The 25,901-nt window shown below is 41.2% G+C and overlaps 1 protein-coding gene across 7 annotated transcripts in view; it reads right to left on the bottom strand.

Annotated features, from left to right (window-relative positions):
- Nucleotides 1-1,194: 1,194 nt before the first annotated feature.
- atp8a1 (ATPase phospholipid transporting 8A1) overlaps nucleotides 1,195-25,901 on the bottom strand; it is a 162,860-nt gene continuing 138,153 nt past the window's right edge. For all 7 annotated transcript variants that reach the window (XM_017690149.2, XM_017690154.2, XM_017690148.2 and 4 more), the window contains 7 exons: nucleotides 24,194-24,255; nucleotides 23,172-23,228; nucleotides 21,511-21,618; nucleotides 8,934-9,022; nucleotides 8,040-8,132; nucleotides 7,238-7,329; nucleotides 1,195-5,089 (listed from right to left, as the gene is read on the bottom strand). In XM_017690149.2, coding sequence (XP_017545638.1) covers nucleotides 4,992-5,089; nucleotides 7,238-7,329; nucleotides 8,040-8,132; nucleotides 8,934-9,022; nucleotides 21,511-21,618; nucleotides 23,172-23,228; nucleotides 24,194-24,255 — 599 coding nt within the window. In that variant the 3' untranslated portion in view covers nucleotides 1,195-4,991. The remainder of the gene's footprint in view (nucleotides 5,090-7,237; nucleotides 7,330-8,039; nucleotides 8,133-8,933; nucleotides 9,023-21,510; nucleotides 21,619-23,171; nucleotides 23,229-24,193; nucleotides 24,256-25,901) is intronic.

Genomic DNA, 25,901 nt, shown 5'->3' with positions numbered 1-25,901 from the left:
TGAACAGGAATAAACTGTTTTTACTGCAAGAAAACAGCTCAGCCAACACCAGATGAATTCATCAGGAGCTAAGACGGCCTGTAAAACGACATATCTGACCATCAGATGGCATCTGTTTATTATGCGTGAAGTAAGCCAACGTGTTCGAAGTCCTCTCCACCTCTTCCTGTTTAGTTTCTTCTCATGGCAGTGTGTATGATTCCTGCCACCTAAAGGGGAAAACTGACTCCAAAAAAGACAGCATTCCATAGTGCCAAATGTTGTTAGAAGCAATGTATTTTCACTGCAATCTCATATTCATTAGCTTACAGACTCGCAGCGAATGTAAATGTAAAGTAGAGCTGCATTAGAAGGCCAAGCAAACATAACAAGAAATAAACTGTTCTTTTACTGTACTGATGATTACACATGCAATATAAACAAGAATTCTTGTAAAGACTTCTTTAATGGACGTTTTTCGTTTCTGGTACAGTGTTTTAAGATGTGTAGATCCCACAGGATTCTATTCAGATGGATGGAGACGAGTGCAGAGACCATGGCCAAAATCCAGCCAGCATGATTCAAATCCAAATCTTCTCATAAACAGATTTAGTGTGGGACAGGGTTGAGGCACAGAGAGGAAACCGGGAGGAAACGGAGAGAAACATCCTGCTAAAGAACACAACACAGCAAATAAAACAAGTGCAACCCAGAAAGGGTGGGACGTCCTGATGGATAGCATTTTAAGCAAGAAACTGGAATTTGCACGATTGCAATAATTCAGTTTTTCATCTTCATCTGTGATAAACACCATAGTGTCCTAATGTGATAGTCTGAGCATGCGGGGGTTCATTACATGAAATAATTTAGTGGTTTTGAAGTAATTGGTGGACACATGCTGGTCTAGACAGGAAACGGGCCATTGGAGCATAACTGTTCGGAAACAGCGAAGATTAATGCTAAATAATAGCTTTGTGTTCAAAGAGTCATTATGGTAACTTTTCTAATTTGTGTTGGAAGACCTCAAGTTGAACTTTTCTACATACTGTCAGTGGCTTTTTACAGGCAAATCTCATGACAAAGCAGAGAAAAAATGTAGACTGAAGGATAAAACGTGTATGAAGAGTTCAGTGATACTTCAAAAGGAAAAGTAGACATTTTTAAGTTGAGAGTGAACAAGTTAACGAAATCTGTATTCATGACAAAAAGCTTTTGTTTTCATGTTCAAGTTGTAAAGTTTATTTCTGTAGTCCTTTATGGCAGTAAAAGACAGAACACTTAAAATTTTGCAGTCCCAACATGCTGAACAATCATTAAACAATGAAGACATAAAAAAAACAAAACAAAAACAGAGTTAATACAAATTAAAAAATAAAAGTGCATTTTCTTCTTTAAAGTGACCAATATTAAAAGAAAACCTGTGTACGACTAACATTTAAACCATTCATGCAGTCAACCACTTCCACAGACAACGGCTTGCTAAAGCAACGGTCCAACTCTTTCACTGCGGTCACGTCAGAAAAAATTCCAGTGTTCAACGACAACCAACAACAGCAAACGTTCAGAACAGAAATGACCCACTGAAAGCAGAGATTAGGAGACGAAAGCACTGAGGCTGTACTTTACAAAAGCTGAGAAAAGAAAACACACTGAGATTTCTGTTCAGCGAAGAGGTACATCATGTGAGATTTTAACCAAAAGTACAAGCTCGTACGTACGACCAGATAAATTATACTGGAAACAAATAATACCCAGTTCAGAAAGATCAGCCACCACTTGAGAGTTCAACAGTGCAACATCATCTGTCAAGCTTTAGCTCAGCATTACCACCAAGCACCCTTCTGCCTAGTACAGGCTGAAGGACAGCACGCACACGCATACTCCCGCACAACCACTCTACACATGTACAGGGCCATGCAGCATCATAGCACACTGTGATTATACCTGGAGACATGCAGACAAGGAGCGAGCGGCATTACGCACACAAAGACACAGACATAGGGGTCACGCACACACATGCACACCCATACCCCACACTACAGTTGCCACCTATCCAGAATTGTCCTGGATTGTCTGGGATTTTGGTTGTCTGTCCAGGAAAAAAACAGATTCCATTCCTGGACACATATCTTCACATATATTCATATGTTAGCATGCATTATAAAGTTTGTTTCTTTTTAACCCATAGAACCATCTGTTTACAAAGAATGGGTTTAGTTAGTTCAGTGTAGAGACAAGTGTTTCAGGAAGGTGCACTGTTCAATGACATGTTTAGACACTAGTGGGGCTGAACGATGAGGGGAAAATATGTGATTGTGACTGAAATACTGATAATATTGGAACATTTTAAGACAATGCTGAAAATATGGGACGTAAGTACAATTGAAGCTTGCGATTTGAAAACTGCAGTCTTTCAATTTGTAATTTCAGTATAGAAAATGATGAATCATTCAGCCCTTGAGACCAGAAAACATTACTTATGCCAGGTCTATACTATAAGACTTCTCCTACACAATGTTGAAGATGTGACAGACCCCAAAAATACAGATTTCACACATTTTTGTTATTTTTCAGTTATCATAGCCCCCATGCTAAAAGATTTGGCCATGAAACATCACACTCTTTTTAATTATGTTTATGAACCAATCCAACCTGGGATTCATGAATTTCTAATGAATAAACATGACTTGAGATTAAAACTAACATGGCAAATGACATTGAGGCACAGATTGCTGTGGCATTTTTGCAGCTATGTGTGCATTTTGCAAAGAAAAACAAGCAGTGGAATTTGGAAATGTCAATTTTTACCCTTCAGTTCAGCACAGCTGGTTATCAGTTATTCACCTGTGATGTCAACACTGCATTTCATATGATAGAATATGTGTTTCTCCCCCACAATGCAGGATGTTAAGTGGTAAAAACTAAACGCTTAACATTTGAAATCTGGCCGGTTACAACTGATGAGAAGATAATATAGTTTAAGACCATCCTGAAATAAGGACACATTCTGTGATTCTGCCTTAAAATTGACCTAATTATCCAGTAGTGTGGGTGCAAGATTTGAACTGCATTATAACTACTACGAGCTACTCGTCCACTGAATTTAAAAAAATATCAAATCACTGCTTGAGTGTCCAGGAATTTTAGGCTGAGGTGGCAACCATAACCCACACAACCTTCAGTCTCATACACAAAGGAATCCAGAACTGATCAAGTGGAAACAGCAGTTAGTCTCCCAGGGGTAAGTTAACACACACATGCTCAAGGACACACACACACACACATTCAAGCATACGCTCACAAGCACATGCAGACAACACACAAATGCACACACGCAAAACCTGATCTCCCACAGGGAGAAGAGAGCTAGCAAACACTCACACACAGACGCACACACACACACACACACACACACACACACACACACACACACACACACACACACACACACACACACACACACACACAAAATACTCTACCATAAAAGAAAAAAAAGCCTTTACAATGTTAACAAGAGAAGTTTTAGTCTCAGGTTAAGTTAGGCTCATTCTTCACCATCAGTTTTCTTAATACAGATGACAAAAGAGAAGAAGAAGGACGTCTCATTACAAAGCAGATCATTCCAAAAAAGTTGTACTTCTCCAATATAAAAATACAAATTCACAAAATAACTATGGAGACAAAATTATTTTGATACTGGGTGGACCTCCAGGCTTAAATCCCCTTTCTCCCCCCCTTACGCTAATGGCACTTCAAGTTTTGAGGAATCAACTATCTCTCCAAGAGAATTACTAGAAGTCAACCATCTGCATCGTCAAAAAGATGTTCACACAAATTGTATGAACCATACAGGACTGGCTGACACAACAGAGTCAACATGGAGCTCAAACAAACTAGCCAGGCACTGCAGAGAAAACAACAGCTCCCAGCTCATATGTGTTAGCGGACTAATCCTGCCTAGCTAAAGTATCTGACTTACTCTCTAACAGGGACAAAAAAAAAAGTTCCTATTAGGCACCTTTGTGATCGTTGCAGCGGTATTCAATGAGGAATGCAGAAACTTACTGAAGTGCCATCAAAATATGTTATATAAATGGCACTAACCAAATGGCTGCCAGACATCCAGGCACAATAAACAATTTCTTAATAACATTAAAAAAAAAGTTAAACTATCTATGACCGAAGGCAGGAACATAAATAAGAACTTAAGAGCATGCAAGGGGGAGGTTGGGTTAAAAAAACTAAAACAAAAATAGTTTTGGTCTGCAGTGGCCAAATCAGTACAGAGGGCAGATGTTTAGGGAAAAATCTGTAAATACAACTGCATAATACTGTTAGTTTCTAAATAAGTCGTCAACATTTTTTTTCTTTTTAAACAGAGATAGTGTCATGACGATTATGATGATGTCATCTTTGGCGATTCCCATTTCCACAGGAGCTGTGTGGAGCTGCTCAATACTGCTGTTGCTACACAAACAGGGATTATTTAGAGCCATACTGTTATTCAGAGAGCTTAATACACCATGACTGGTGTATTAATACACACATACTGGGGACAAAATCAAAGACCATTACCACAAACATTTAACACCATCATTACCATCACCGTCACCACCACTGTGTTTTTGGCTTTAACAGTAAAAGTTGCGAGGATGTCAGAGGAGAGAGAATTCATGGAGTGTTTCTCAGCGTCTCTCTGTGTGATGGGTCAGTAACAGAGAAGTCCATCTTAAGCCACTCAAGCCCAGTGTGGCCATGCAGCTACTGCGTTGCAGTGTGACTGCTTCAAATCTACAAATCTCCAAATCTTAATTTTGTTCCTCACTTTTTTATTCTTCCCTTTTGAAGTACAGCTTTCTCTCTCTTGCTCTCTCTCTTTTGTTTTTCTATGCTGTTCCAGCCAGGCAACTCTGAGCTGGAGAAAGACAAACTGACAGGCTTCAGCTTCTGCCAGTTTTAAAAAGTTGACTGACAGCTGAGGCTCAGGGGGACCGGGCCTTGGGGGCCGGATCTCACCACTCGTTGGTCCGCTGCTTGGTGGTGTCGTAGGCCCTGATGACCTCGGATTGGGAGACCACTCCGTTCTCATCCTGAGAGAAGGCGTAGCCGTCTGCAGGAGGAACACAGAGAAGATGTGTCAGATAACAGTACAAATGCTGATAAACAGTGTAAGAATTATGGTAAGAAATGGGTGGAACAAATACACTTCTAAACACTTTGAAACAATGAGAGCTAAGTTTTGGCAAGAAACAGTTAAGCAAATCACGATACCACTGCTATGTGTCCAAAGACAGGGTTTACCCTACCAGACTTTTATGACTGACAGTTTGTAACGATCCAAATGAAAGGATGATGAGCCTTGAACTCCTGAATAGCACTGTAAAAACCAGTTTTAATGACTGAGCTATTCAATATTTAAAATATGAGGGGTCAGTACAGAACACATTTTGGCCTATTAAGGGACAACTCAAAAATGAGAAATTTCTTTTGTATATTTAACTTTGAAACCTAACTCAGAATATTACTGAAGGAGCATACTAGCCTGTCAGCACTGTTTTGGGTCATTTACTTTATATAAATGCTGATGCCTGGTTCCATCTATAAATATGCTTAGTGGTCTATGCAAGCAGCACAACGGTGCATTGCTACAGAATTCAGTTATAGGTTTATCTTGTCGCTGTCAGTGCAAAACTTTGTATCTCCAAGATGTTAACTTCACAGGAGAAGGAAAAACATCCTTAATTTTAAACAGACATTATAAATAACTTTTTTTTTCAAGAAATTTCTAATTGTCCATTCATAATAAAATTTAAACACAATGCAAAGCATAGCTTGACTTTTCAACTCATGCAAAAAAGTAAAAAACTACATAAATGGAGATACAATGTTTTCTTGAGACAGTTATGATATAAAGTACTATTCAATGGTCTCAGCCAATTAGATTTAATGACTCATGGTAGGTATAATGACATTTCCTTTTTCTGAGATATGAAAAGTTGGTATAGACAAAAAAATAAATAAATACTGCCCAGCCCTAGCACTTACTTGGTCTTATGATGAATAACTAAATAAACCTCTAGATTAAGTTTAATCTAGTTAAATCTGGTTGGTATTGTACCAATAGCAGCATCCTTTCTGATGAATCAATTGAGAGTAGTCTAATGCCCAGTGCTGCATGATTATGAAGCTTGTAGCAGTTAAGGCACACTAGCTTCTACTGCACTGCACACTGGGGTTGACATTCGACCCCTAACTCACCTTTATGTCTCAACTGACTCGGCCTCTACCTGCTGGCCTGGGGGTGCATGCAAGAGGCCGAGGAAAGCAGTGCATTATTGGAGCAACAATGGAACATGGAAATGATTAGATGTGACTCTGGCCATCAGGCAACAGAGCTGCACAGCAGAACACACACACACACACACACACACACATGCATGCAAATGGGGAAAGGGCGAAGCTGCGGGATACAGCACCATACAGTGGTAGGTTAAACTGCAGGCCAGTGGCTTTTGGAAATTAAAAAAAAGGGAAAAAAGGAGCTGTAATGGATCTTAAGGTGTGGTTTCACGGGAAAAGCGCACATGGCAAAATCAGACTATCACGGAGCGCCTCCCATCCCCACCTAAAAACAAATAACAAAACAATGTCATGAGCTGATGAAGAGACCAAAATAAGACAGAAAACAAGCAAACGCAGACATAAATAAAGTCACGAAAGCAAAATGGGACGCAAACAAAATGCGTGCGCCTGCTCGAGCTGTGCTGTCCCAGCTCTGCAGAGGAGGGCATGTGTTAGGAATTATAGATGCCTGGCATGTCAGTGTGCGTGAGACTAAACGTCGGATAACAGCCATTACCAGCAGGCGTTTACATTGCCCCAGACACTAACATATACCGCTGCTTTGACTAAGAAAGACCTGTCTCTCATGTTACTACCTCAGCCACGCAGCACCATATTCATGCAAACGTCACACTGCCTCATTTGGCCATCAGCAGCATGATGTCACCGCTTTCATTTCTGTTGCTTTGTTGTGAGATGCTTTTTTCTCAACCAAAAGAGAGTCCTCAGGTTTGCCTTTCATCAAGTTTCTGCATATGGGCGTCGATATGTGCTTGAGTGTACGTGTGCACCTGCATTTTTATAGTGCAGATGGGAATGGTGGGATGTATGTCCAAAAGACAGTCCTCGCGTGGGAGTGTGTAATGTGAGCGCGTGTGTGTGTTGGTAGCGGAGCAGAGCTGAGTCGCTGACGTACGGAGTAGATTCTGCTGCATGGAGTCGGAGCGGTACAAGCTGACAGTGCTCTTCTTGAACACGTTCTTCAACAGCTGGGCCCTCTCTGTCAAGCTGCACACATACGCACACACACACAATAAAAAGAAGGAGAGAAAGAGAGAGGAAAGTGAGATGCAGACATTACTCATTGAGCTCTGTCTCTCTCTCAGGAAGAGAAAGTTGAGCAGACATTTTTGTTGGATGGCTCTCTCCTGTGAAACCTTGGGCAGATGCAGGACACAGGCAGGATCTTATGAAATTAGGCACACCTAATTTTATCCATGGGAGAGCAAAATAAGCACATCAACATCTACTAAAATGAAAGTGTTACTTGAGAAGCTTATGTACTAGGTACCTTATTCCTTATAATATGCACCTCAGCCCACCTGCTGCAACTTTGCTCCCCCAACTTTCAGACAAAATCAGGCACTTCTGGATAGCACTATATGCGAGCTCTACAGCCCAGAGCCTTTGACAGAGCTTGGGTTCCGGTACAGACTTGCCTGCTGACCTGGGTGACGAGCCAGCATGATTGATCTCAGAATGCTTGGACCCCTGCTTATCTTTACCTTCTTGACTCATTAACACATCTCTCTTGGCCCTATTTACAGTTTTTTACAGAAACAGTTATTACAGAAAGAGAGGAGGCCGAGAGAGAGCTTGTTTAAAGATTGCTGGCACCTGTTTCATGCAAGAGTCTCCACAGTCACTACTGTTCAACTCATCTATGGTGCTCATTTTACTCCAAGTTGAGAAGGTGGATCAGAAATTGTATACTTCACCTTTTTCCATGAACCACAGCTCCTGGATCCTTAGACATAGCCTCCAGTTCCTGGACCTCATCCACCAGAGTCTTAAAGCATGCCTTCTTTATACTGAGACAGCAAATACCCAGAGAAACCGAAAAAAAAAAAATTAGAAAAAGTGTCAGAAGAATAATAGTTTTGTCATCACATTGTATAGATATTGTATATAACTATATATGCACTGTTTACACCAGACATGATAATTACAGAAGTGCTGATTATAGTCTCTAAAGTGCATTTTTATTTGATCTACTTTTTACATTAAATAAAGCAGCATCAATAACTTAGTGCCAAAATACAACATTTTACACATTATTTAAACAGTAAGGGATCCCTTTGCGCTCATGCACCTGTCACTGCTGATGCTACAGCAAACTGTTTGAGTCAATGCCCTGTAACGATTTGTTTATCAGTCCTTCATCGTGTGAGATTTACTCATTTTGAAGGAGCCAGGTTTTCAATAACAGGTTTTCTTGCCCATCGCTGTAAGTTTTTTTTAATCAACTTTCACTCAAAACCATAATTTTAAAATATATACTTTATGCACTGGTGCCACAGAAAGAAGTTAAAAGGGCAAACAGTGTCCTTTTCCATTTTTTACTTTTATACTCTTTAATTTTTAAGGAATTTGATTTTTCATTTCGGTTCATCACTGTGATACAAACAGAAAGATGCAAAATAAGACATAAAAAAATGTTTGTACTTTTGTACTTGTATCTAAAAACTATATTATAGATTCAGAATCACCTCAGCATCTTTATACAACCATATTCATTAGAATACAAAAGTCAAAAACTGCCACTAGACTGTTCTGACACATTTAACTTATGAACAGGCCAAGCCCAGAGAAGAGCCAATAAAGAAACTTACACTTTGTAGGCCACATCAAACACCAGAGAGGTGACAGGAATGAAGAACAGCCCCATCCAGAACACTCCAGAGCTGAACATCATATCCGCCTAAAGCACAAGCAAACACATATGTCAAAGGGTAATGTGAGATACAACAATGAATGCACACGATTAATGCAGTTTTTCTGATTGTAGGAAAATGCTTATATGTGGCTGTGTGTGAGTTAAGAGTGGCCCAATGATAGAGAACTGCAGGAGGGAAGTGCTACTAAAAGGGCACAGACACACCAAGTCTACAATGAACTAGCACCAACCAAATTATCGCTTTCTCTCAGCTCCCCATTGATTCTTGTCTCCTGTGAAAATCTGCACTTGAATATTTGCATGATGAAAATGAGTGAACATTCCACGCTTTATTTTATGTTATTATGGTATCAGAGCACCTACAGTGCTGGTGTGTCTGTGTTTATTTGTAACAATATTAAATATTCATACTCTTAAGGTATTTAATGTTTAAATACAGCTCGTTTCAAAATTTGGACATTTGAATAGCAAAAAAGGTTAAATGCCTAGTGATGCTTAGTGATGATCAGGTTATTCTCTGAGTGCCATTCACTTGCACTGTTCTTTCATTTCTATCCTTGCACAGATTCACAGCTCTTTGCCAGCATTTTTACACCCTCAGTCAGCCAAAATAGAGCTCATACACCATGTAAACTACAGGTGGTGTTTGGTCACCAACGCCCAACACAGGCCATCCGATGCAGTGCTAACTATTAGCCACTGAGAGAGTTTCCCATACTCCTCAGGCCCACTAATATCACCTAATGCCACCTGTTCCCACATACCTGCCTGCTAAACTGATCCCTCTGTGTGCTTTTATGTTTCTAACTAAAGTGTATGTGTGTAAGAAGTGGGAAAATGCACTCCAGCCAGAGAGACCAAAGGACAAACAGTAGCATGAAGGCTTGTTTGTGTATTAGGTAAATGTTTGCACCACACTTCTCCAACTCAGAGCTTGGGCTGGGAATTAGTGAGGAGAGGAATCACTCATTCATTCTGCTTTTTCAATGTTCTTATAACATTTCCTGGCTGTAGGTTTTGCCAAAGGTGTATTTTTACAGGCAAAGTCAAAAGGAAACTTGTTTTTTTCTCTAAAAAGTTCCTGGTATGGTGCTTGGTGTAAAAGCAAACTTAAATCCATTCGTCTGTATCGGGTTCATTGGTCAAAGCCTGGTAGACTTGGAGAGAAAAGTCCAAACTGGAACAGGAGTAACGTATCTTTTGAAAAATTCTTTAACTAAAACAAATGATCACCGCGCTTTCAAATGAAGGCCAAGAAAAGGCCACCATCAACCTGAGAGCCAAAATATACCCATGAATTAAATAAACACGGACTGTGAAGGCATTTATCTGTTTGGATTGGGCGAGAGAAGAAGCAACAAGTCATTTCATTAATGAAGTAATGCTATTCAAAATCCTCAAACCTCACACATTCATCTCTCAGAGAATTAAAACAACATTCTAAGGTGAACATCTCTTTTCTGTAGTAAAATATCCTAGATGACAAATCCTGCTGAAAGCGGCAAGGAGGCTGCTGTTTTAAGGCTGCTGAGAGATGATGAACTTCTGCAATTACTTCATGAAATTGGAAATTATTTAGAAGAGTCACAGAGAGAAGACAGACAGAAAAGGCAGCAATAGTATGGAAGATAGATACATAGCAATAGTTTTGTGGTTCCAGAGAGGCTAAGTCAGGAGACACTGATTCGCTGCTTCGGCTATAGGGTGGGCCGACGCACAGGGTCTGTTTGGTTTGGCCCTGTTGCACTGAAACTATCTGTCATTAAATGTCAAAGAGCACCGGGCCGCCCCCTCGTATTGCAATTTACACTACATGCCTGTGCCACTTGTCCAAACTCAGCGGCCCCAGACAATGTCCTTCCTGTAACTCAAACCAGGCGAGGGTCTAAAGCGGCGTCCTGAGGAATGGCTGCACACACTAATCAGTGTCAAAACTATCAAAGAGCTCAGGTGTTCCCAAATTAGCTAAGCTGTGTGCCATTACAGCTCAATAGACTTTGATGTCTGACAGAACATATGGGCGAAAAGAAAATCTCAAATGGCTGGAAATCAAAATGGCCTTTTCCCCTCGTAACGTTTCCACTGATCCCGACTCAACAACCGGATCTGTGTTGCTAAGCGACACCTCAGAAAATTGCACCTCAAAGTGTGTTGCTAAGCGACATTTGAGATAATTGCACCAGACATTTTCATGTCATGTGGAAATTGAGCAGCCCCTCAGGAAATATTGTTTTCTCACTAATAATGACACTTTAATCATTTCCATTTTGGTCTAATGTATCAGGAAATCAAATGTACTTTACTGACTCACAGCTATTTGAAACATAAACAAAACCAATACTGTGAATATTAGATCAAAGTCAGCAATCATAAAAATGACACTAAAACAATAAACCTTCAAAATATTTTCTTGGAATATTTTAAGAGCGAAACACTCCTACAAAGCAAACAATAGAGGTGGAAAATTTACAAATTACTATGGCAATAAATTTCTAGGTGACGTAGGAAATTTTTCACAAGCTAACCACATTTTCCCCTTGCCTTTGTTTTTAGAGATATAAACGTATTGCTTAACGGGGATTTAATGGTGTGTTTATCTATGGAGAAATGTGGGTACACAGACAGTAAATCAGCGCCCCAGAGAGTTTAGCGGTCTGTAGGCCTGTAGGCCATGGTGAGACCGCAGTGAGCCAGCTGTAGGGGTGTTTTTAGGGTAAACTAATAAACTGCTCAGGCCAGCTCTCGGCAGCCAGACTGCACGAGACAGAGCATTAGCTTACTCTGTATCTACTGGAGACACACACACACACACACACACACACACACACACACACACACACACACACACACGCACACACACACACACACACACTCTCACGACAGATACAGTGATGTGCAAAAGTCAGACAGTAGTATTTTATTTTAGCCAAAATGGCTAATAAGCATGAATTACTCATTTTTAGTATCAGGAAATAAAAAGCAGGAACGATTTATTACACAGAAGCCTAAACAACAACATATAAAATCTGTTTCTTCAGTTTTTAGTTTGCCCACTCTTGACAATACTACCACCACAGAAAGCTGCAATATGCAAATAAGCCTCACTGGCCAATCACAGATAATCCAGGTTCTGTGAGCATTTTATTTGTATCAAGGCATTCACATTTATCAGTCTAGCAAATGATTTCTAATATTTTCGGTCAAAAAAAATGCAGGCTGGTTTGTAACTACGTCTAATCAAAGGTTCATCGCAGTATTTTGATATATGTCACAAGGCACACTGCAGTAATAATATCTGGCAAAATAATCTCAATATGGTATTCTGCCCATATTGCGCAGACCTAATAAAGATTGATACAAGTTGCGGCAATGTGTCATGATGAACACAGATAAAAGTGGCTCTAGTGTGAAACTTCAGCTGAAGGTGAGTAAAGTGTTATGCTGTTCTGCTGTGCACTGCATGCCAAAGCCAACAGTGCTTAACTCGAGTGCTTCAGCCCTACACTAAAGCCCTCTCTCTCTTCACACAGTCCACTGAAGTCAGACTATATTACTGGACATTGCATTTGTCCTGGCAGGACAAGTTCAACTTGGGCAAAAGCTTTTACTAATCATTCTAGCATAAATGATGTCATAACATTGTTGCACTGGGTAAATAAAATAAAAACACAATCATTATTACTGAACAGAGCTCTGAACAATTGGTGCTGATGAATTATGTAGTTTCACTGACTAACAATCTCAGCAGATCAAAACGCTCTTGTTTTGTTTGGTTAAAAGTTCAGAATTTTAAATGAGTTTAAATGTTTGTCAAGTTGTCCAGTGGGTGTATTTTCTGCATTGTGATGGACAGGGGTGGATTTGTTATGCCTGCCTGCTCTAATGAGTAGTGCTGTGGAGCAGCAGAGTTTGGCTGCTCATGCCGGGCAGTGATACTGTAGGACCAGGAATGTTAATGCCAGCCATTATGATAGTAAAAATCATGCACAACAAGCCAGGCCTGGCCATTCCCCAATCGCCACTGATGACTGACACGCACTCGTGCACACACACATATGTCCTATACGCTATGCTTAAGGGTTCCTAAGATTAAGTTTAGGGTAGGTTCAGGAATACGCTCACAAAATTTGGTACACACTTATGTACAGTATACAACACTTATGGACCAAATTATTAAATATAATGCAGTTACACACATACTGGCCACAATATTATTACATAAACAGTAGTGTGTTAGAGATTACTTTATGGTTTATTTAATTTTAAGTCATAAGTATACGTTTTTTGTTTTTCATGAGACATTTTTGAGATTAGATACGAGATAATCCACTTTCATAAAAAAAGGAGGCAGTCAAAAGAAAATAAGCGAATATAGATATTTTTAATAAAAAATATAATGATTATATATAATCATTATTAATTAATATTCTATAAATTTTGTTTATTCAAATGATAACACTTTTCTCAGCAAATAAACACATACTACACAAATAAACAGATTTTGAAAAGGTGTCTTGCGTGCCTAAGACTTTCGCACAGTACTGTATAAAAAAGAAGAGCTGATGGAGAATTGGCAGAATGTGTCTCACTTTATGCCTGCTGTGCCTCTTTGTCTGTGTATATATGTGCATGCGTATGCGTGTGTGTGACAGTGAGAGAGAGTGTGTGTGTGAGAGTGAGAGAGTGTGTGTGTGAGTGTGTATGTGTGTGTGAGAGAGTGTGTGTGAGACAGAGAGACTGAGAGAGACAGAGGGAAAGAGACAGAGAGAAAGAGACAGAGGGAAAGAGATGGTGAAAGCAAGAAGAAGAAGAAGAAGAAGAAGGAGAAGGAGAGGGAGAAGAAGGAGAAGGAGAAGAAGCAGCTAATTCCAAACAGAGCCTGCAAATTCACCAATTCCCTGATGCTGTCATTGCACGGCAGGAGAAAGAGAAGCCTCTGACCCCTCATAGCTTCCACTATGGAAAACAAACACTCGTTTCTCCCATCTCTCCATCCCTCTGCACGCAGCGTGAAGCCTCTGCACGCAGGCAGGCAAAGCGCTGCAGAAGAAACTGTGTGAAAACACAAATAACTCAACTAAACTAGCTGTGACACACACATACATACAGCTTACAGTGGAGTTATTCACTGTGTTGGAGAAGCAGCACGGAACAACAGCACAGAGTCAGCACTTCTAAAATTTCCTCTCCCATTCACACACGTGCGCATGTGGAAGAGGCAAAAATGATGGCCCACTCTTACATAAACACATAGAAAGCACTGCTGAGAATTTTATCTATGATTTACAGTTAAGTAAACACACACGAAGTGCTGTACAGTTTAGCAGTACAGACTCTCTCTCTTTCTCTTAGTACTGCTCACTTGCTCTCATTTTCTCGCTTCTGGTTAAAGTGCTGCAACTTCGCAAGCTACTATAAGTTACCAGGCCACACCAGACTATGAGTCTCCTAGGGAGTCTCTCTCTCCTCAATGTCTACCACTACTTCATCATCATTCCTGGAGAAGCTTGACTCCACACAAACATAGAGTCATCAAGAACTAATGGATTAAAACTGTCTATCACTGAAGCCATTTATCTCGGCCCAATTTCCCAAACCATTTTAACTGGTATAGAAAGTGTCAGGGTTATGCTCGCTCTGCTATTTAAGAATTATCCTTGTTCTAAGATGTTTTGGGGAAACCTATTCATTGACACTAGAAGTTTATCCATTCAAAGGCAAGTCAAATAAACAAAATATTGTCATTTTAGTATTACTGTGTTAGCTTAATTAGCTTAGCTGGTGCATAAGCTTGTGTTAGCTTAATTTCCAAAGTGCTTCTCAGAGTAGGTCGGTATTTACAGTTACCATGTCATACCTGCTTCAGGCAGCCAATCCTTCTAACCAAGGAAAAAAACTTGTTTTACAATCCATCCATCCATCCATTATCTTCCGCTTCTCCGGGGTTCGGGTCGCGGGGGCAGCATCCTAAGCAATGAAGCCCAGACCTCCCTTTCCCCAGCCACTTCCACCAGCTCTCCAAGGGGGATTCCGAGGCGCTCCCAGGCCAGCTGGGCGATATAGTCGTGCCAGCATGTCCTGGGTCTTCCCCGGGGTCTCCTCCCAGGTGGACTCGCCTGTGACACCTCCCGAGGGAGGCGTCCAGGAGGCATCCTAACCAGATGCGCGAACCACCTCAGCTGGCTCCTCTCGACGTGAAGAAGCAGCGGCTCTACTCCGAGTCCCTCCCGGATGACTGAACTTCTCACCCTATCTCTAAGGGAGAGTCCAGACACCCTGCAGAGGAAACTCATTTCGGCCGCTTGTATTCGTGATCTTATTCTTTCGGTCATTACCCAAAGCTCATGACCATAGGTGAGGGTGGGAACGTAGATCGACCGGTAAATCGAGAGCCTTGCCTTATGGCTCAGCTCTTTCTTTACCACAACAGACCGGTAAAGAGCCCGCATCACTGCTGACCCAGCAACAATCCGCCTGTCAATCTCCCGCTCCCTTGTACCATCACTCGTGAACAAGACCCCGAGATACTTGAACTCCTCCACTTGAGGCAAGAGCCTATCCCCGACCCAGAGAGGGCTCTCCACCCTTTTCCGCCTGAGAACCATGGTCTCGGATTTAGAGGTACTGATTCTCATCCCAGCCGATTCACACTCGGCTGCAAACCGATCCAGCGAAAGCTGAAGTTCGCGGCCTGATGTCCCCAATAGGACCACATCATCTGCAAACAGCAGCGATGTGTCCCTGAGGTCACCAAACCGGACACCCTCCATCCCTTGACTGCGCCTAGAAATTCTATCCATAAAAATTATGAATAGAATCGGTGACAAAGGGCAGCCCTGACGGAGTCCAACTCTCACTGGGAACGAGTCTGACTTACTGCCGGCTATGCGAACCAAACTCCAGCTTTGTTTGTACAGGGCCTGAATGGCTCGTAGCAAAGAGCCATGCACCCCGTACTCCCGAAGCACCTCCCACAGAATACCCCGGGGAACACATTCGAATGCCTTCTCCAGATCCACAAAGCACATGTGGACTGGTTGGGCAAACTCCCATGAACCCTCCAGAATCCTGGAGAGGGTGAAGAGTTGGTCCAGTGTTCCACGACCAGGGCGGAACCCGCACTGTTCCTCCTGGATCCGAGGTTCGACTATAAGCCGGACTCTCTTCTCCAGTACCCCTGCATAGACCTTGCCAGGGAGGCTGAGGAGGGTGATTCCCCTGTAGTTGGAACACACCCTCCGGTCCCCTTTTTTAAAAAGAGGCACCACCACCCCAGTCTGCCAATCCAGTGGCACCGCCCCCGATGTCCACGCAATGTTGAAAAGGCGTGTCAGCCAAGACAGCCCCACAACATCCAGAGCCTTGAGGAACTCAGGGCGGATCTCATCCACCCCTGGAGCCTTGCCACCAAGGAGCTTCTTAACTACCTTAGCGACTTCGGCCTCAGTAATGGACAAGCCTATTCCCATGTCCCCAGACTCAGCCTCCTCACTGGAGAACGTGTCGGTGGGATTGAGAAGGTCCTCAAAGTATTCCTTCCACCGCCCAATGACGTCTTCAGTCGAAGTCAGCAGCACACCATCTCCACTATATACAGTGCTAGTGGCACACTGCTTTCCCCTTCTGAGTCACCTGACGGTTTGCCAGAATCTTTTTGGAGCCGACTTAAAGTCACTTTCCAAGGCCTCACCAAACTCCTCCCATACACGGGTTTTTGCCTTGGCGACAACTGAAGCCGCAGATCGCTTGGCCTGTCGATACCTGCCAGCTGCCTCTGGTGTCCCACAGGCCAACCATGCCCGGTAGGACTCCTTCTTCAGCTTGACGGCATCTCTCACCTGGGGTGTCCACCACCGGTTCAAGGATTACTGCCCCGACAGGCACCAACTACCTTACGGCCACAGCTACAGTCAGCCGCTTCAGCAATGGAGGAACGGAACATGGCCCATTCTGAGTCAATGTCCCCCATCTCCCCCGATATCTGGTCAAAGTTCTGACGGAGGTGTGAGTTGAAGATCAATCTGACAGGTTCTTCTGCTAGACGTTCCCAGCAAACCCTCACTATACATTTGGGCTTGCCTGGTCTGACCGGCATCTTCCCCCACCACCTGATCCAACTCACCACCAGGTGGTGATCAGTTGACAGCTCAGCTCCTCTTTTTACCCGAGTGTCCAAAACACATGGCCGCAAGTCCGATGACACGACTACAAAGTCAATCATTGAACTGCGGCCTAGGGTGTCCTGGTGCCATGTGCACTTATGGACATCCTTGTGTTCAAACATGGTGTTCGTGATGGACAAACTGTGGTTTGCGCAGAAGTCCAAAAACTGAACACCACTCGGGTTCAGATCAGAGAGGCCATTCCTCCCAATCACACCCCTCCAGGTCTCACTGTCATTGCCCACGTGAGCGTTGAAGTCCCCCACTAGGACAATAGAGTCTCCAGGAGGAGCACTTTCAAGCACCCTTCCCAAGGACTCTAAGAAGGCTGGGTACTCTGAACTGCTGTTCGTTGCATAAGCACAGACAACAGTCAGGACCCGTTCCCCAACCCGAAGGCGTAGGGAAGCTACCCTCTCGTCCACCGGAGAAAACCCCAACATACAGGGACCGAGTCGAGGGGCTATGAGAAAGCCCACACCTGCCCGCCACCTCTCACCATGGGCAACTCCAGAAAAGAATAAAGTCCAGCCCCTCTGAAGGAGATTGGACCCAGAGCCCAAGCTGTGTGTTGAGGTGAGCCCGACTATATCTAGCCGGTATATCTCAACCTCGCGCACCAACTCAGGCTCCTTCCCCGCCAGTGAGGCAACGTTCCAAGTTCCAAAAGCCAGTTTCAGCAACCGAGGATCAGAACGCCAAGGCCCATGCCTTCGGACACTGCCCGATCCACAATGCACCGAACCCCTACTACTGCCCCTCCCATTGGTGGTGGGTCGATGGGAGGGGGGACTCATGTAACTCCTTCGGGCTGGGCCCGGCCGGGCACCATGAGTAAATGCCCGGCCATCAGACGCTCGCTGGCGAGCCCCTCCCCCAGGCCTGGCTCCAGGGTGGGGCCCCGGTAACCCTGTTCCGGGCAGGGTACACAAGTCCAGTTTTTGTGTCTTCATAGGGGTTATTATGGATCGCACTTTGTCTGACCTGTCACCTAGGACCAGTTTGCCATGGGAGACCCTACCAGGAGCTTTTGCTCCAGACAACAGACCACCAGACCACGATAAGGTGGTGATCCAAGGAGAGGTTGATTTACAATATTTATGTTTATTGGTATTTATTGTATTTTGTAATTTTTTTTACCAGCACAAAAAACACACTTACTGCTGAGATAAATTATTTTAAACAAGAGAGTTGAACTGAAATATAAACTAAACAAAACCTTTTTGGGACCCTTCATTCAATGTTTCCAGAAAATTAAAAAGTTATTAGATTATAAATAATATACTGCAAGTGCCCTTTTTGTCAAGTTACCTGTCATAAAATTTGATTACCACTTTTGATATGATTTTGAACAAACCTTTGAAGAGTAGTGTACATATGCATTCTGTTGAAAGAGGCTATGAGACTACAGCTTCATTCAGCCACAGTTTACAGCAGCATGCACTTCTGTCTGAACACATCTGATAATGTGGGTTGACAACTTTAGCACAAAAAACAAATCTTTTTAGCAGCAGATTTCACAACAAAACCCTATATATCATACTTTATCATCTGCGTCTGCATCTTAATCCATTCCGTCACACCACAACCGTTCCTTTTTTTCTTTTCATCTTTCTCCGTCGTTTCTTCTCTCTCTCTCCCTCTCCCCTCACCATAGCCGTGTCTGATCAGCACCTTTCTTCTTTTCATGGCTATCAACTGCGAGAATTTGGGAACGTGATGAAGAGGAGCTGATGCGTGTCTCTTTGGAGGTGAACTCAGTTGACAACAAGCAGCTGAGCAGATGTGTGACATTCAGAAAGAAATCCAGGGTTGACTGTGTAATGAATCAGAGGCTTAATACAGTACAGCACATTACCTCACTTAAACTGTTCTCAAGCTTGATCAGTTTTACATGGCTAAGCACTGTAACCGAACCCTTAAAGGTCACAGCATAAAGTAATTATTACTTCTTCACAGCTTTTTGAAACAAATGGAGAAATTCTACTGAAGGTGTAGATCTATCTAGCACATTTGTTTGTAAGTAGAAGAGGAGATGTTTTATTAGGATTTATACTACTTCCAATGACACAATCTGACTGGTTTAGAAGATTTCTACAGCCCATGTGTCAAACACAAGGCCGTGGCCCAAATAAGGCTTGTGGCACAATCCTATTGGGGATGCAAAATTATTTTCTATTAAAATTTTGCCAAGTAACGAGTAACTCCTACTTTCATACAGAAAATGGCTACATCAGCTACTTTGAAAGAGTCTTAGACGTGCAGCCTGTTTGGTCTCATTCAAACTTTCATTAGACAGAAAGGTACATAAAACCATTTTGGAAACAAGATGGGCTGAGAAATGCTTTACATGGTGGTTAGAACAAAATTAAATGCAGGTTACATGGGTACACGTGAAAAAACTTAAGCTGAACCTGAGTCTGCATATTTTATATATATATATATATATATATATATATATATATATATATATATATATATATATATAATTTTTTTTTATTATTTAAAGGATGCTACTATTTTGCCTGCAGGATTTGCTATATTTAACTTCGGATACAATGTTCTGGGCTTCTTTGCCTTACTTTTGTATTTCTGTTGCAGAGCTGTTGTGTACCAGCAACAGAACACTCAAGGTTACGTGCAGTCATGTCTACAAAGAAATTCACCACAGTACACTCTCTCCTTCATGTTCTACTGCTTATTTGAACTTGATGAAAAGTTAGTGTTGTATGTATAGTCCTGTACTTTGGAAAGAAAAAAACATCCTCTACACTGTTGCCAGGTTCTTGCCACTTGTTGACAACAACAGAAAAGTGCAGAATCCATTGTGTGAATGTAAAATGAATGTATATGTAATTTATTATTTATAACTTACTATGTAAATATTCAAATTATAATGAATAAGATTGTAATTGCATAACTAAATTTGAATAGTACAGTAAAATTAAAGTAATATATTTTATAATTTTTAAGGAAAAACTTTTACTACAGTATGACTCTGCACTTTCTGTAGTTTTATGGAAGTAGCCATACAGTATTATGGTATTGATTCTGGAGTGAATAGCCTTCTTTAATCCGCTAAGCTCAGCATTCTGTTAGTAACAACAGTCCTGTTCAGAAACACATTGTGGTAATGCAAGAACAAACCGTGCTAACACATAATAGACATGACAACAGACGAGTAATTACTCTGGCCACTGAGTTATATGTGTACATAACAAGCTATGACTTTTAAATCCATATGAAATCCTTTAAATCCATATGAAATCCTTTATCCATATGAACCAGCTAGTCAAATACCACAAATTACATTACAGGACCTCCTCTAGTAAAACGAAATTCAGCTCAAATAGTGCACAGCACAACATAAAACATTAAGAGGTTCTTTTTAACACTTGATGGCTTTTCTGTGCAACAAAAGATTAAACCAATTGAATTTCCTGCAATACTCAAGAATGATTCAATAAACTAAATTGTCTGTAAATGGTAAAGCTACCCGATCCCCTTTATTCAGGTCTTTTTGTCAAGTGTGTGCTCTCAAATGCTACACAATTCTGTGGCCTCATGTACTACTATTACCAAGGTAAACGCTGGGATTAAGTTACAGGGCTCCTAGGGGCATCATCTATTCTAAAGCTGTACATCCAGGTCGAGAGAGAGAAAGAGGGAAAAGGATGCACATGGCTTGGCTTAAAACAAAGAGAAAAACAGACAGACACGGCACATGAAAGGTGGAGAAAGTGAGAAAGATTAAGAGTTAGAGTGAGGAAATGGAAGAAAGCAAGACATGGTGCTTTTGCAATCCCTGTTGCAGTTGTTTTAATGGTGAGTGAAAGAATTAATTGGAGGATAAATTGGAGAAGCTGAAGCTGATGTATTTTCACTGGTCCAATTCAAAGTAAGTGGCCTTTGAGCAACTGTGATGATGTGCATTGTCTGACCTATCAACCTTTTATTCAATTCAACAACAGCATGAAGGATTATAGGGTGAATCTCCATGTTTGAAACATGTGCTAGCATTCCACCAAGTTGTTAGCATGCCAGCATTTCTAAATGCACTTCATCGTGGGCTCCTGAGCCCTGTTGGAATGTGAAGATGCAGCAGACGCTAGGTAACAGTAAGGTGAGAATGGGGTGTAAATCCAGCATAGCCTGCGGCTTTACAGAGGTGTGCAGTTACTAAACTGCCTATTAGTCCTGATAAGCAGAAGCCTCCCAACACTCTCATTAGTGCAAAGGCAATCTTTTGCCTGAGGTTACAGAGAGGGTGGTCTTTGTGTGTATGTGTTGTGAGCTGGGGGATGGCACCAGAGAGTAGACAGTGAGTGGGTGTGCGCATGTGTGTCTTACCTCTCCCGACATATCCGGAGCCAGAGGGATGAGAGGCCATAGAGAGGAGTAGATGCCAAAGAACACTACCCAAAGTCCAATGCTGCCCCAGATAGCTATATGACTGAACTATATGTGGAAAGAAAGAAAATACAAGGAACAAAAGTTCACTGTTTCAGAAGTCCTGCTTCAAAGCCACCATTCATAGACACACCATTCATAAATACATATGCTAATTTCCACTGCACATATTAAAGGGAGAGTGGTGGTTATAGGAACCAGACATCTTAAAGATATTAATGCCTCTGAAAGCTACCACACAGAAATGTATTACATGGTTACAATGAAATGTAATGGGAATTACATGGAAATGGTTATGAATGCTAGCTAATGATTGTAACATTGCTTTATAGTAGGTGAGATAAGGTTGTCTAAAACATTTTTTTAAATGGAGAAGTACCTGCAAGCTGTTGTGAGGCAAAATAGTCCCCAAAGAAACAGAGACATTTTTTTTGATGTAGCACTATTTTACCATTATTAACATTACAAATAAAAACTGAGCAGACATATGTAGATTCAGTGATGGTTTTGGATAGTAAATAAAATGGCTACATTTGTTTTGTAGACACTGTGACCCCTGGTTCCTATCACCACCACTGTAAAGGAAGAGAGTATTTTACATCTTCAATATTCAGAAAGGTTGAAAATTTGCTAAAACTGCCCTGTGATGTGATACCATTTTTTGCATAATTTGAAAAGTCCACTTGCCCTTTGCCTTCTGTTAAAATTTCACGATCAACAAACTAATAGAAATGACAAAATTACGTGGAAAAACTTTGTTACATTAACTTCCATTAAAATTTAACAATGTTTTTCCTTCCCCTTTAAATTTAGCATTTTGAAGATATAAGGTTTCATTCAGATAGCAATGATATACTGACAAGTGAGGTTGTGTTAACCTTAGATTTGATATATTTAAAAGATTAAAACAGTCACACTGGTTAAACTGACTGAGGCAGGGTTACTATGGAGGAAAACAAAGATCAATTCCTAAATGCTCATTTGAAAACTGCTCTAAACAGATCAAATGTGGAGCTGCATGTGGTAGGATAAAACTTTCTACTGAAAGAGAACACAACAACTATTGCTTTCAATTTCATTAAGCTGCGATGTGCTAATCGGTCTGAAACTGGTCAAACCTTTCAATCTGTAGAGCGGCTGTGCTGTGTGAACTATTTCTGAACATTGTTTGAGTGCATAACAAATAACTTGTGACCAGTTACTATCTGTACTGAAATAACATTTTGACAGATGCTCTAAAAATATGAAAAATATGTCTTCTTTCATGTACATTGCTGTTCAAAAGTGTGGAATCAAGTTTAGAATTGCTATTTGCAATAATCAAAATTTTTGCTGCAGTTACGTCAATAAAATTCTTCTATTATGATTCTACCACTACAAATTTACAGAATTGTAAAAGAAGAAGAAATGGTAAATGTGCCAGAAAGATAAACAGAGCTGATGATTCCATAATGACCATGACATCACTACTAATAATGACCCTAAAAGAGAGAGGGAAAGGAGATTGGGGGAGGAGTGTGTGCTAGGACAAAGAAGAGGGTGGAAATGGGGAAAGAGAGTAATATAGGGAGGAGACGACTAGAGCACAGAGAGATCCTCACCATGGTCCAAGAGGAAGTCTCCAACCCTGCCTTCAGACACACAGTGATCACCACAAACTGAAATACACAAGCACAACACTGTAAGATCATTTGATTTCAAACCTAACTAACAGGTGAAGACAGTTAATAGTGGTGGGTGACACTGCAAGATTATATTACACTTACAGATGCTATTTTTTTCTTTTCCGATACTGATATTCATAGAGAAACTTTGAGTATTAGCCGATTCCAATTGGATATTTCTTCTTTAAAAACTACTAAGCTTTAAAATAAGCTATTTTTAATTGATGCATTTGAGATGAATATTTAAAAGTGGGCTATAATTCTCAAACACTCAACTACCCCACAGAAATAAATGACAATTATTTTCTTTCCCCTCCCATATTCAATATGACACTCTCTATAAATACTGATTTGTCATCTCAAATCACAATATGTGATGAATACTTTTATGTTATATGAGAAGAATCATGATATTTAGTGTTTCTGTGGTTAGTCAACAAGTTTGGACAAACTGCATCAGCAACACAGCCTAAAAAAGCTATAAAACAGTTTAATGTAAAAAACAGGGAAGAAAGTACATCAACTGGTGTAAATTAATTAAATAAGATAGATGGCTACCAACTACTAGTCAATACATAGGTTTTGCTGTTTACTGTCTCTCTATAATTGGTCTTAATCTCTGAATTCTTAAGACACATGCAGTTGTTCATTGTTCTAGAAGTACTGATAAAACACATGATAAACTCAGTAAAGTGAATCATGATGTAACTTGTCATGACAATAATTCTCATACTGTCTGAGAGAAATTTATTCTGTTATATAAGGTAAAGGAGGGAAACGGAAACCTCCCAATGCTGTATTACCCAGGAACATTTCACAGCACGGCATCAAGGACAGGCTATCAGGCACAGGCTGGACACAGAGATGCTTTGTGAGGACTCGAAAGTTTGGTCCCTTCTGAGCAGAGCATGAACACACAGCACACACACACAATGGGGTCCATAAGCCCCTTCACTCACTGTGTACACCATGTTCCCCAGCAGCAGATAGTCTGGAGTCTTTCCGTTCCCGAAGACTGTATCTGTGAGGAGAGTCAACAAGAAAGCTGTTTAGCGTACTAGACCCTTTAAAAAAAGATGGTTCTTCATAGGTTCTGTAGTAAAGATTTGGTTCTATATAAAACCATGAACACTCAAATAACTGTTCACATGCTTAGAGGGCTGTTTGCATCATGAAATGGTTCTTTAGGTTGATGGAGAATGTGTTTTACAGCAGGTGAAATAAGTATTGAAAACGTCACCAATTTTCTAAGTAAACATATTTCTAAAGGTACTATTGACATGAAATTCTCACTAGATGTTGGTAACAACCCATCCAATCCCCACATGCAAAGAAAGCAAACCATAGATGTCCATAAATTAAGCTATGTGTAATAATGAGAAATGACAGAGGGAAAAAGTATTGAACACGCTTGTTGAAATTTATTTTATACTTCGTACAAAAGCCTTTGTTGTTGATGACAGCTTCAAGATGCCTCCTGTATGGAGAAACTTGTCGCATGCATTGCTCAGGTGTGATTTTGGACCATTCTTCCACACAAACACTCTTCAAGTCCTCAAGGTTCCATGGGCTCCTTCTATGAACTCTGAGCTTTAGTTCCTTCCATAGATATTCAATTGGATTCAGGTCAGGTGATTGGCTGGGCCTTTCTAGCAGCTTTATTTTCTTTCTCTGAAACCAACTGAAAGTTTCCTTGGCTGTTTGGGACCACTGTCTTTCTGAAATGTCCACACTCGTTTCATCTCCATCATCTTGGTAGATGGCAGCAGATTTTTATCAAGAATGTCTCAGTACATTTGTTCATTCATCCTTTCTTTTATTATATGAAGCATGCCAGTGCCATATGCTGAAAAGCAGCCCCAGACCATGACGTTCCCACCTCCAAACTTCACTGCTGGTATGGTGTGTTTGGGGTGATATGCAGTGCCTTTTGACCTCCAAACATAGTGAGTATTGTGGCATCCACAGAGTTCAATTTTGGTCTCATCTGACCAAACTATATTCTCCCAGTATTTCACAGGCTTGTCTAAATGTTGTTGAGCAAACTTTAAACGCGCTTCAACATGCTTTATCTTCAGCAACAGAGTCTTGCATGTTGAGCGTGTATACAGGCCATGGAGGTTGAGTGCATTACTTATTGTTTACTTTGAAACAATTGTACCTGCTGTTTCCAGGTCTTTCTGTAGCTCGCCACAAGTGGTCCTTGGCTCTTGGACAACTTAACTGATAATTCGTTTCACTCCTCTGTCTGAAATCTTGTGGGGAGCACCTGGTTGTGGCCAGTTTATGATGAAATGATGTTCTTTCCACTTCCAGATTATGGCCCCAACAGTGCTCACTTCAGTAGTTTAGAAAATTTTCTGTAACCAATGCCATCAGTATGTTTTGCAACAATAAGATTTGCGAAGGTCTTGAGAGAGCTCACTGGTTTTACCCATCATGAGATGCTTTGTGTGTGGCACCTAGGTAACGAGACACCTTTTTATAGGCCATCAGTTGAATTAGCTGATATTAATTTGCACGAAGTGGCAGGATTGCTTTCTAATTACCGATAGATGGCTTTTTGCACCTCTCTTTCTTCATGTTTTCAATACTTTTTCCCTGTGTCATTTCTCATAATTACACATAATTTATGGACATCTATGGTTTTATTTCTTCGCATGTGTG

The sequence above is a fragment of the Pygocentrus nattereri genome, chromosome 8 (genome assembly GCF_015220715.1).
Source record: "Pygocentrus nattereri isolate fPygNat1 chromosome 8, fPygNat1.pri, whole genome shotgun sequence".
Lineage (NCBI taxonomy): Eukaryota > Metazoa > Chordata > Actinopteri > Characiformes > Serrasalmidae > Pygocentrus > Pygocentrus nattereri.
This window is presented reverse-complemented; position numbering and strand designations above follow the sequence as displayed.